General features: G+C 45.9%; 1 protein-coding gene across 1 annotated transcript in view; it reads right to left on the bottom strand.

Annotated features, from left to right (window-relative positions):
- Positions 1-13,450, bottom strand: part of SH3RF3 (SH3 domain containing ring finger 3) — a 438,432-nt gene that overhangs the window by 66,899 nt on the left and 358,083 nt on the right. Inside the window, exon 6 of the mRNA XM_075061458.1 lies at positions 2,008-2,108. Within this exon, the coding sequence (XP_074917559.1) occupies positions 2,008-2,108 (101 nt within the window). The remainder of the gene's footprint in view (positions 1-2,007; positions 2,109-13,450) is intronic.

Genomic DNA, 13,450 nt, shown 5'->3' with positions numbered 1-13,450 from the left:
GTTAGAAGGGGTTCAGTGTATACCTACTAGCAGAGAAACAAAGAAATAATGAAAACTATAACCACGGTGATTGTAGACCTGCAACCAATAAAAATGATGCTTGGCTTTTTACTTTTGCTCTTTAGGAAATATAATTGAAGAATAAATCCTATTAGTTTTTCCTATTTTATTCCTTTATGTTACCAGTAGATTTTTATTTTTCTTTTGCAGCCAATAAATAAACAACAGTAATGAGTAGAATACAAAATATTTCATAACAGCTCCTCTGGGCATGCTTAGGTTGACGTACTTGGCTCCGTTTACCAAGTGCATGTGATATAATTATATTTCATTAGTCAACAGACAGGAGAAACCATTCTGCATATTTTTTGTTCAGTCTGTATAATCAGGTAGCAATGATCAGCTCTATTGGTGCTCACCTGACAGAAAACATGAGGCTGCATATGAACTGAAGAACACTGAAATGCATCTGCCTGACATGAAACAGTGCTACATGCTTCAGCGCTCATCCCTCACCACAGTGCTCTGCTAGGATACAATGGAGAGTGCGGAGGCTGCACAGCTTGGGACCAAGAAGCACGGCTTGCCTCTGGATAGTACTTGTTTAGGTCTATATATTGTGGGCCTAATTCAGAGCTCATGTGTAAAGTGGTGGTATAACTTAGTCTAAATTAGACAGTGTTAGACCTACTTACCCTTTTTATCCAGCACTTGAGTTGTGCTGGAATGCTCCGGAAAGCTGTTCCTGCACTTTGTTTGGCATTGATGCCAAAAGCTAGCAGGATTCATAAAGGGATTACACATACACATGGACAGCAAGAATGTCTGGAGTTACAATAGTAAGGGTTTAAAAAAAACCCAGTGTTTGGAAGGGATATAAATTCTCATGTTTCAGAGCGTGAGCCAGTCTCTAACTATGGTTCTGGTACTACTGATAACTATCCCTGCACCTTTGGCCAGTGATTCAACCTGTCCTAAGGTATTCTTGTGTTCTGGAACGTTTCTTTTCTTTTCTTTTCTTTTTTTAAGGACTTGAGTACTGATTTTATCACTATGTAAGGGAATCTTCCCTTGCAGAGCAGAACTCCACCAGGGCCCTAAGCATCTGGAAAGGTAGGAGGAGGATTTGCCTCAATGTGTATCATCACATTAATATCATACAGGCTCCACAGAGTGACTGCAGAGTAATGATATGATTCTCTCATCAGAATCTCAGAACAATGAATGATGTTTTGTATCCTCTAAGCTTTAGTACCTAACTGTGGCAGAATGGGTTTACTCAGGGCTAGTTTTCATGGTTTTGAATTTCCTATTCCGTTTAAAGCAGATCTGTCACCTCTTTTTACATATTTTTACTTGTCTCATTTTACGTCTTTTAGGGCATTATACGCACAAACACATGTATGTTTAGGTTCAGTTGGGTTTTCATATATTTTATTAGAAGAAGGGGTTCAGTAGTTTAATGACTTAGGTACCCAATATATTCACTGGCTCAGAAGAGAATTATTATAATGGATCCCTATCTAATCAACCTACTGTTCTCCCACCTAGTATTTATACATGATATTCTTGCACTTAAAATGTTCCATTTGATGTCTTTGGTTATTGTACGGAAGAATGTGATTGGACTACTTTTTATGGTTAGACACAGGTCATCTGAATGATGATTGACTCAGTTGTTCCAGTGTATGGGAGTGTGCCTTCCTGAAGCCTTTCATTTAAGGGAGCAGGCTTTCTCTAGCAGATAGGCACTCCGTTTGCTTTGCAATGATTCAGAGAACTGTAATAAATATTCTGTAAGATAAAAAAAGGCCTATGTAAAGAAAGGTGACCTGGCCTTTCACTGTTCATTTTTCAATTTCAGCGGAAGGTTTGAGATTGAGATAACTGTGTTCAAAGAGCTGCTGCTATGAGAACTACTCTTTCAAATACAAAAAAAAAAAAAAATCAAAACCACAAGTGATTTGCAAAATGCCTGCATGTGATTAAGATGAACTGGCTACTTACATATTGAGGGGGAGCTGGACCTTTGTCGGTGTTCCCTGATCTCCAGTTATTGCACTTGTTCTGGGTCCAGCCACTGTAACTGTTCCAATTGAGGAGGAGTCCTAGAAACATAAAAATAAGACACACAAGAAGTGAGATACATCTTTTCCTAAAATAGAGGGTAAAATACATCCATTGTGAGTTTCCAAGCAAAGCCTATTTCTCAGATTTGCCACCTTACTGATACTGTGTGACACCATGGGCTTTTAGCTTCAGAAATTCCAAGACTACATTTCAGACACAAAAGACAGTAGCTGGTTAATTGCATTTCCACAGGCAGGTCAGAATAGTTCACCTATAACTTGAATATGAACCTTAAAACATTTAGAAAGCAAATCTACTTGGCTAGTTTATAAAACCAGTTCAACATTTATGTCCTCTGTAGCGGTGTCTAATTTGATAAAAACACTTTTTTTACTAGCTCATTTTCTTTTCCTTAATACTTTGGTTAAATATTCATATATTTTTTAAAAAATAGATAATTTTCACTCACTGATGTGATCTTATTTGAATATTTCTTTTTATGATCAGGAACCTTTATCTCCTTAAAGAACAGAGACAGACAGCAGTACAAGTGAAAACAGGGGTGTCAGTGTGGCTGGGTATATATAGATCTGGACTAGGATTCAAGAGACCTTGGTTCTAGTCTTTGCTCTGTCACTAGCCTGCTGGGTGACCCTAGGCAGGTCAGTTCTGTGCCTCAGTTTTGCCATCTGTAAAATGGGGATAATGATACTAGCCTCCTGCTACAGAGTGCTCAGAACCAGCACTATGGTCACTGTAAGTCAATTTAGTTTTCCCAGAGAAGGGCCTGACTGAGGGAAGCTGGGGCTAATTACTCGATAAGTATGAGCTGGGGGAGCCAAGGAGCTAGGTAACCCATTAACTGAAAAAGTTGAAAGGTTCCCAGGAAGGAAGTGCAAGAAAAGGGAATGACAGAGAGTGGGAGAGGCTAACAGGGCAAGGATAAAGGGAGTTCCTTCTCTGGCAAAATGTTTGTATGTCACCGTAAACAGAGTTGCTGCACAGGACTGTGAAGGGATGGTAGATGAGATAACACAAACAATGTCAGTGTTTACAAACCAGAGGTGTTAGAGACAATTGTAGGAGAAGACAGGAGCAGAGGGCTATGTCTGTGACACCTCCTTTGTTAAGTGCTTTGAGATCTACTGATGAAAAGTGCTCTATAAGAGGTAGGTATTATTTTAACTGGAAAGTTCACAGCCCTAAAATTGTATGCAGGTAGATCAACTTTTGATGCTACAGCGTGTTCAAGGTACCTCATGATGAATGGGGTCTTACAAAAGCGGGGTCTCTCAAACTACTGCACACTGTACCCTGTAATGGACCTGGAATCTGTATAAATCTAGTAACTACATTTTTAACTTCAATAAAGGCTTAACCCTGAGAGTTGCTGAGCGCCCACAGTGCTAATTGAAGCCAAAAGCTGTGGTCCCTCAGCACCTTTCAGGACCAAAAAAGCATTGCCAAACTAAAATTCAGGCAACTCTAAGGTCCAAAGAACCAAATACTGAAGCATTAACATCTGTGAAATACAACATACGGACTGATTCTGAGTTCATATTGAAGTCATTTGAAACCATGGGTGCATATCTGTGGGAAGAATTTGGCTGTGTACTTTAGAGGCTGCCAAGATATATGGAGGTTACTTACTGGTTCTTCGAGATGTGTGGTCCCTCTTTGTACTCCACACACGGGTATACACGTGCAGCAGGCGCCATGTGACTGTTGGCCTGCACATGTGCCATAGATCAACTTGTGCTTTTGTAAGACCTCATTCATCATGAGGTATCTTGAACACGCTGTAGCATCAAAAGTTGATCTACCTCCATACAATTTTAGGGCTGTGAGCTTTCCAATTAAAATAATACCTACCTCTTATAGAGCACTTTTCATCAGTAGATCTCAAAGCACTTAACAAAGGAGGTGTCACAGACATAGCCCTCTGCTTCTGTCTTCTTGTACAATTGTCTCTAACACCTCTGGTTTGTAAACACTAGTATGAGAGTCACTGTGGGTTGAAGCCTCTCCGGTTCCTTCTCTTACCACAATCCCCAGTATCCAAAGTAGAGGGGAAGGAGGGCAGGTACTGGAATACAGATAAGACCACATATTTCAAAGTTATAGTAAGTAACCTCCATTTCTTCTTCGAGTGACGTGAGGTGGGTGTGAGGAAGCTGGTAGCAAAGATATCTACGATACCGCAGAACCCACTGCTACATCCAGAGCTGAGACATGAACTAAACCGTAGTGTGTCAGGAATGTGTGGATAGAACTCCAGGTGTCTGCCTTGCACATGTCCTGCAGAAGAAAATCATATAAGGATGCCGTGGAGACAGCTTGTACTTATGTGGAGTGAGCTGTGACTCCACCATCCCCAGGGGAGAGATTTTTGCTACTTATAGTATTCAAGGATGCATCCCAAGAGCCACTTAGAAATCCTCTGGGAGGACATGGCTTGACCACGATATCTCTCTCTCTCTCTATCACTGTTGCAATAAAAAGTCTTGGTGATTTTCTAATGGGTTTGGTTCTTTGCAGGTAGAACACCAGGGCATGCTGAACACTGAGGGAGTGAAGTCTCTTGTCCTCAGTGGAAGTGTGGGGTTTCGGGAAAAATACAGCTAAGTGTATACTTTGATTGATGTGAAACTTAGAAACAATCTTGGGGAGAAACTTGAGGCATAGTTGAAGATAAACCTTTTCTTTGTGAAAAACTGTTTACAAAGGGTCCGCCATAATGGTTCCAAGCTCGCTGACCTTCCTGGCTGAAGCGATAGACACTAAGAACACCACCTTTATGGACAGGTAGGTCATGGAACATGTTGCCATAGGTTCAAAAGATGGACCTGTGAGCATCAACAGGATGAGATTAAGGTCCCATTGAGATTTAGGTTTGATCACTGGTGGGGAAATCCTCATTAGGCCTTTCATAAACCGTACAATAGCTGGATGAGTAAAGTGGGCCATGAGGTAAAGTGAGCCCGGATTGGGGTGCTTGATTTCCACCTGGATTAAGAGGTTCGGGAATGGGCAGATCCTGACTGGGGGAGTGGGAAGCAGAGGTGAAAGTGGGCCGTTACGGCATAGCAGTAAGAAAGCAGCTGCTGGTACGGGCCGGTACACAACTGGTGTTAAAGTGCTGCTGCAGCAGGGCTTTAAGGACTGTACCAGCAAGGCTACGGAGGGGGAGAGCGGGGGACAAAAGGAGCAGCTGCCCCAGGGCCCAGAGATTTAAAAAGGCCTGGGGCTCCCGGCCACCGCTGCTGCAGCAGCAGCCAGAGCTCCGGGCCCTTTAAATTGCTGCTGGAGCCCAGGGCTGCACAAGCCGCGCAGTGCTAAAGGGCTGGCTGGGGGAGGCTGGCCCCCAGCCCCGCCCACAGGCCCGGGAAGTAGGGGTGCGGGGGTGCTGCAGCACCCCCAGGCTTTGCACTCAGTGTGGCCCCACACTGGGGTCCTGTCTGACAGCCTATGCCTGGGGGCGCTGCTGCCACCTGGAGTCCTGGCTGCCAGCCCCCCACCCGGGGGCTCCACTGCAGACCCCAGGGTCTCGGCTGCTGGCCCCTCTGCTGCTGCCTGGGGTCCCGGCTGTGGGGCTCCACTCCTGGCCCTGGCCTGGGGCTCTGCAGCCAACCCCAGCTGTGGTCCCAACCTGGGGCAGTGAGGGGCACAGATGGGGGGGCGGAGCTCAGGATCCCCCACCCTAAAAATTGTTCCAGTGCCACTGGTCCCACCCGTTCTGCCCGAGGCACCGCCTCTTTCACCCCCCCCCCCCCATCTTGCCCAGGGGCCCGGCAGCCCTGCCTACCAGTAAGAGATTTAAGTTACTTTCACTCCTGGTGAGAAGACATCCTTAGAAGTTCCATGAATGTCTGGGGCAGTAGCATGCTAAGAGAATGATGTAGGCTTTGTCAAGACATATCTTCCCTATGACTTGTGGAAGTAGAGGAATGGGAGGAAAGGGAAATCTAAGGTCATTCATCTTGGACAGCAGAAGAGCATCACCCTGGGAGCTGCAACTTATGGCTCCTCTGGAACAATGCAGGGGAAACTTTTTGTTTGGGACACAAAAAGCTCTGTGGTGTATCCCATTGTGTAAATATTTCACATAGGACCATGTTGTGGATCTTCCACTCATGGTCAGCCAAGAAGCTTCTGCTTAGTCTGTCTAAAAGGGAGTTGTGAACACCAGGAAGGTAAGCAGCCTGTATCGCGATGTGGTTGCTGATGCACCAGTTTCAGAGTCTGATGGCCTCCAGACAGACGGGACAAGATCTCGCTCCTCCCTGTTTATTTATATAGACCACGGTGCTGATACTGTCCAACGTTATCTGTGTGGAGCGAGTGATGAACAGAAGGAAGGCCTTGCACACAAGGGGGCCACCCTCAGTTCTGGGATGTTCATATGTATTCTGGCCTCTTGCGAGGTCCAGGTACTCTTAGCAGTGTTCTTGTCCACATGACCACCCCACCCTAAAAGAGGTTGGAGGGCTGAAGGGAGCACCCACCATGATATCTCATCTGTGCTGCTACCACAGAGAAAACCTATTATAAATTCTCTGCATGCCATCGCTAGCCCAAAGAGGAGGACTTGAAACTGGAAGTGTTCCTGGCCTACCATAAAACACAGGAACTTCCTGTGTGAAGGGTGGAGACACGGATCCTTCATGCCGAGAGCTGTGAACCAGACCCCTTACTGATGTTAACGTAAAAATCCCAAATTTCAGCTTCTGAATAAAGATGTCAAGTTGTCGAAGGTCCAGGATAGCTCTCCATCCTTTTGGGGAATTAGGAATAGACGGATTAGAACCTACTCCCATGATAGTGAGACGGGTCACATTCTATTGCCCCTCAGTGTAAAAGAGATTCTGCTTCCTATTGAAGATTCACCTTGTGAGAGTGGTCCCCAAAGGGGGACTGGGATGGGAGTTTGTGTGGAGGGAAGGAGGGAAATGCTATGGCAGGTAGGGTGACTAGATGTCCCAGTTTTATAGGGACAGTCCCGATATTTGGGGTTTTGTCTTATATAAGCACCTATTACCCCCTGCTCCGTCCTGATTTTTCACACTTGCTGTCTGGTCACCCTAATGGCAGGGATCTCAAACTCAATTTATCTTAGGGCCAGTGCCAATGCCAGTCCTCAAATCCTCCCAATGGACCAATATGTCACTAAAGATGGTGTTCAGAAAAGAAAATGTTTATATTGTATTTTTTATTTAGAATTTCTTAGAAATAATAAAACTGTCATACAACTGTATACAATTCTTTGCCTGCCAGAGAGTTTTTAGTGTTTGCCAGACACGTGGCAACGCTTCAGTTCTGTCACTTTGTTGGTGTTTGGCCTCAGTGACTGAGCAGCTGAAACCTTCAGGATTGCAGCAAGGTGTGCATCAGATAGTTGTATTCAGTATTTAGACTTGTTTATATTCATTGTGGGGGAAAAAGTGACGCTGCCTCCATGGCTGACTCCGCCTGGTAACTAATGATGCTGCCTCCATGGCTGACTCTGCCTGGCAACTAGTGATGGTATTTCTGTCCCTCTCCCCCAGAAAATGGGAGCTGGGGGCGAGGGGGGCAGGGCGGCGCCTGCAGCAGACATTCCCGGCAGCGTGGCTGCATGCGTCTCTCCTCCGCATGGGGAGGTTCTCAGGCTGCTGATGGCCTGTAGGCTTGGACTTTGAGACCCCTGCTCTATGGAGTATCCATGATGGATAATCTCCAAAACCCAACCATCCATAGTGATCTTCCTCCAGTGGTGGGCAAAGAGAAACGGTCCCCAACAGTGAGGGGGGAAGAGGTGGGTGGCATCAGAGGTGGTAGGTGGGTCTCCACCAGTATGTCAAAAATAGCTCTTGCCCGGTGGTTGGGAGTGAGTAGAGGCTATGACAGTACAAGCGGGACAAGAAGCAAAGCTTCTGAACCCTCTGAGGTTTGCACAAAGGCTTGGCTGGGCACTGGTAATAAGGTGTATGAGGAGGGGGTGGCTTCAATCTGTAGGACTGTCTGTTGTTTCTTCCTGAAGGCTGGAGTATAACTCTCCAGAGAATCCAGAGTCAATCTTGAGTCCTTTAAAGAATGAAGGGACTCATCCATTCTTTCATTAAAGAAATTCAGCTCATCAAAGGACAGGTCCTGGATGGTGTTCTGTACTTCCCTAGGAATCCTTGGTGATTGCAGCCAAGAGTTCCTTCTCATGATTAAACCAGTGGCCAGACTGTGTCTGCTGCATCCACTGGGGCCTGAGGAGTTACTTTTTCCACTAGCTTTCTTCCCTGAATGAAAAGAACTGAAATTGGACTCTGTCCTCCATGGGAAGTTTGTCTATGAAATCTGCAAGTCTGGAATAGCTGTTAAAATCATATTTCTTAGAATCATAAAAGATCAGGACTGAAAGGGGACCTCATGAGGTCATTTAACCCAATCCCCTGCTCAGAGCAGGACCAATCCCCACACAGATTTTTACCCCAGATCCCTAAACAACCCCCTTAAGGATTGAACTCACAGTGCTAGATTTAGCAGACCAATGCTCAAACCACCAAGCTATCCCTTAGCACTACCCCTTTAACAGGAATTCCTGCCCAGCTGGTCTCCTCTGTGCTGGGCAGGACTAGTCTGAGACTCCCATGAGTCCCTACAGGGCTGCCCAAAGTGCTATTCAAAGCCCCTCAGCTCCTCCCTGAGGGCAGAAATGCAGGATTTTCAGCCCCATGCTCCCTGGGCTCTTAGATGCACCGGGTTTGGAACCTGGCGCATGAGGAGGGACGGAAAGAGACCAAATCCCAACATCGCCTTGGCGTTCGCCTGCATAACAGGTGAGGGAGTGGCTCAGGTCCATAGGCGGCGAGTTACATTCCCATGTGGTGCCTGGGCACCAGCAATAGTCAGAGCCCAGGAGCCCAGCTCCACCAATATTTGGGGCTGGGTGTCCCTCCCGAGTGTCCCCCGGCCCTGCCTTGCTGCCTTCATGCATGCATGGCCCTGGAGCAGAGTGTCCTTGTCCCTTCCGTCTAGCTCCTGGGGTTGGTAATTAGTGACACAAAATGGCAGGCCTTTGGAGGAGATCTTCCTCCCCCTGAAGTTCAATTTCTTCAAGCCCTTCTCTGATGATGTAGCCCTTTGATAGTGTGACAGAGCCCATTCTGTAGCCACCTCTACCACCAGCAAGTTGGGGGGAAGGTTAGAGAACAAAAATTCAACTCCCTTAGCAAGAACAAAGTATCTCTTCTTGGCTCTTTTCGGTGCAGAGGCACAAGATGCTGGAGCATGTCACACCACTCTGGCTGGTTCTAGTATGGCCTCATTGATGAAGTGGAGCCCACTTACTCAGTCTCTGAGGTTGCAAGATATCCAAGAGCCAGTGTTGAGGGTCCGGTATCTCCTCTAGTGGAGTCTGGAGATCACTGGCAACTCTTTGCAGTAGCTTCTGGTACTGCCAGTGGTAATCTGGCAAAGACGGTGAGGAAGGAGTGACCGCTTCATCTGAGGATGACGAGGAGACACTCATCAGAACTGTCAGTCTCTGCAGAGCTGTATTCACCTCTTCCTCCTCGTACACCAATAGATCCAGTTGATGAGAGGGTATGACTCTTGAGAAGAGCCTGGATGCCTGCCATAAGGATCCCATGGACCCCAATAAGGCCAGAAAGAGGAACTCATCAGTTGTGGGAACCCTAAGGGAATCAGTACCAGTGGTCCCTGGGATATCTGTATTCGAAGGAATAGCGAGCATGACTCCTTGACTGTGTGTCTGGCCCCAACTGTTTCTGCAGAGATACTGGAGCAGCTATCACCTCTGACTCATGTGAGTCTGAAAACTGCTCCTCTGGTAGCAGCAGGGCTGTCAATACCAGAGTACATCTGCCAGATGGCTGGAGGTGGGATGGTTCCTGGGATATCTACATAGGCTCCTCCTCCGGAGTAATAACATCCCTCAGAAGACCTAGGACAGAAAGAAGTGGAGACTGCGGATAAGGGAGGAATATATCCTCTGGTGTTATGTAAATCTTCATACACCCTGATGTCCGACTGGTTCCAGCAGTCATGTTTGATGCACCCGGTGCATCTAGGGCAGCCATATGGTCCTCAGATGAACAAGGAGGTACTGACAATAGGCCTGGATCAGCACTCAGAGACGAAACCGTCCAGTGTTAGTCCTTATCCTTCGGTACCGAGGTGACCAACAGAACTGGCAGATCTTTCTTTTTATGTGCTTTGCCCTCCAATCTGGGGGTCTTTAGTGGAGACAGTTCCTTAGGTTCAGAATGTGCCATCTCACCCAACCTGGAAAGGTTCAGGGAGGGAGCACGTCTCTTATGGACAGTCCTCGATGGTGATCTGTCCTTACACCCATAAGAATGTCCGCTACTCTCATGCGAAGCCCTGGATGGAGAGTCCTTGTGCTTAGGCACTGGTGGCTCTGCTCCTAAGCACATGCTTGGAGGGACACTGCTTGTTAGTTGAGGCCAATGTATGGGGGAGGAGGCCATCCCTGGCCTGGATCAGAGAGGGGCCTCATAGTTTTCTCTCAGTTTTCTCTGAGGTGCTTCTCGGGCAAAGCTGCCAGGCTTCTCAAGTTCTGTTTGGAGAACAACAGATATTGAACTTTGTAGAGATATGAGCTTCACCCAGACAGTTGAAGCAGTGCTGATGTTTGTCGCTGATGGAGGAGGAGTGAGGGCAAGAGATGCGTGTCTTGAATTCCGGGACTCTAGGCATAGTCCTGGGGAGAAAGAAAACACTCTATACTAACTATACTATGAACTTTAACTATTAAGCTAAGAAGTATAACTATTCACAAATGTCTTTACACGTTGTACAGTGAACTGAAGAAGGACACAATTCAGACTCAGGCCATGCAGTGGTAGGAAAGAACTAAAGAGGCATCGACCCATGCTGCCTCTCATACCCTTGGTTCGGAGCACTAGGAGATCTATGGTGCATGTGCAGGCCAACAGACACTTTGCTTTGAACAATTTCCAGACTCAGGCACATGGCACGTTTGCGTACCTATGTGTGGAATACAGATAAGGACCATCACTCACAGAAGAATGCGTCCATCGGCAAGTAGTGAAGCCACTTACTCAGGCTACAGGAACTCGGACAAAGTAGAAGCACTAAGAATCTTCATCTCCTAAACTACTGTGGGATGTTTCAAATGTTGTGAAGCGTGGCAGAAATTTTTAATACTTCCTTCAGGCTCACATTTTAAGCTTAACATTTCCATCAGCCATTTATTTGGCTGCCAATATGGGGAAATGAGGTCAGTGTGGCTGTACAGGAGCAGCTCACCAGACTGACAGTGGGAAGTCAGGGAGCTCAGCGCCTTTGAAAACTAGGCCTCAGATATCTCATTAGAAACTGAGCATTATCCTCCAAGAAGGTATTCCAAAATAGGTATGGGATTGGGCTGAGGAAAATCAAGAGGAAGGAAAAAACTGGACCCTTGAAATCCTTGGTAGTCTATACATTGGCAACAAATACATAAAAAATTAACCAAATTCTTATGTTTATCCACTTTTATATTATAGCTAGTAAATAAACAAATCATATTACACCTCTACCCCGATATAACGTGGTCCGATATAACGTGGTAAAGCAGCACTCTGGGTGGTAGGGCTGCTTTACATCCTCATAACTGAATTTGTATTACCGCAAGCAGTTCCTCTGGTCTCCCCCTTACTTGCTGCACCCTCCCCCAGCTCACCTCTGCCTCCTCCCAGGAGCGCTTCCTCCCACGAGCCTCCACTTCTCCCACTCCTGTGGCTTGCTGCCCCAGCCACGCGGTTGGCGTGCTGGTGCTTGGAGCTGCCCCTGCCTGTGTGCAATGGATCTACACCAGTGGTGGGAAACTTGCGGCCCATCAGGGTAATCCGCTGGCGGGCCATGAGACAATTTGTTTACATTGACCATCCACAGGTATGGTCCTCCTGCAGCTCCCAGTGGCTGTGGTTCGCCATTCCCAGCCAATGGGAGCTGTGGGAAGTGGTGTGGGCTGCAGGGTCATTTATGTCATGCATCATGACAACCATAGCCTGGTTTACATGATGCAGAGCTTGTGCAGTTCCCAAATATTCTGCATAGATTTTCCAAAAATTCCAGATGTCATTTAATAGATAATAAAATATTGATGTCATTTGGTAAGTGAGAAAAGTAGAAATGTTATTTGTACACATATGTTGATTCATCTTACGGCATATATTGCTGTTTAATTAAAAGCTTTCAAGGTCATTTGAACGCTATAGAAAGCCATGTAGTAGTGACACTATAGTACCCTCATATTTCATTGCAATGTTTGTGTTATGATGTTGGATCTGTATGTGATGTTGCTTCATTGCAACTTACCTCCATCTATGAATTAACACAACATTGTGATGGAAACCTGGCAAGTTGAACACAATATTAAGATATTGCTCCGAGATTATTTTGTGCTCTGTTCAATACATCTCCTCTCTCTCCCCTCTACCTTCTCTTAATTACTAGGAAGCAGTGAGAGGTGCTTCTCCTTTCTCTCTTTCTTTTCCTCACTTCCTGGCTACTTTACAGGGCAGGGAAATGTCGTGATGACTTCTATTCTCACCTATGAAAGTGGTGGTTCCCACAAACATGTTCTATTTCTTCAGTGCTCTCTTTACTCTTGTGAATGGAGGTCTGCTAGCTAGCCCTGCTGGTCACTAGGGTGAGAAAAGATCATTTGACAGCAAGGGCATAAATCCAAATGTTTAGGGGAACCTGGTGAATAATGCCCCATATAATACTTGCTGTTTGGTTAGTGCAGTTAGGGATGGTGGAAAATGTTGGGCAGAGAGCCCTGAGGGAATTAAGTATTCTGTTTATCCACACAATGTATACGAGATGGAAAATGGGTGGTTCAAGCTCTTGCACACTACTCTGTGAGTGTACCTCAAACTAACCTAGAGGAACTGCCTCTCCCAACACAGAGAGTTCAGTCTCCATGCCTTTCTGCCAGATCTGACAACAAAGGAGAAAAACTAAAGCCAATTGTGGTTGTTCAGTGCGCCAACAACTAATGCATTTTCTGTGTTTGTTCTTTAATGGCCTTAGTTTAGGACAAAGTCTTGTGTACACCTTGCTGGTGGTTTAATGTTAGAGCAAATGCAAGTCTGTCTTGTGACGACAGGAGACTGTCTTGGTAGTTCTGATGGTGTAGAGTTTTGTGAGTCTGTTTCAGTATCTACTGGTTACTTGTCTGCCTACACTCCTTCTGTGTACTGCTGATCAAGTCTCAGCAAAGAGTATATATCATCCCTGGCATCCATGTTTTTGTTTGGCATATGCACTGGATGACTGTAGTTACAGTTTCAGTAAAATATATGTCCATCGACTGCGGCATGATATGAATGAAGATTTATCTTTACTTGTCCAA

This window comes from Chelonoidis abingdonii, chromosome 1 (genome assembly GCF_003597395.2).
Source record: "Chelonoidis abingdonii isolate Lonesome George chromosome 1, CheloAbing_2.0, whole genome shotgun sequence".
Classification (NCBI taxonomy): domain Eukaryota; kingdom Metazoa; phylum Chordata; order Testudines; family Testudinidae; genus Chelonoidis; species Chelonoidis abingdonii.
The sequence above is the reverse complement of the archived record's forward strand: the minus strand, read 5'-3'. Positions and strand labels throughout refer to the sequence as shown.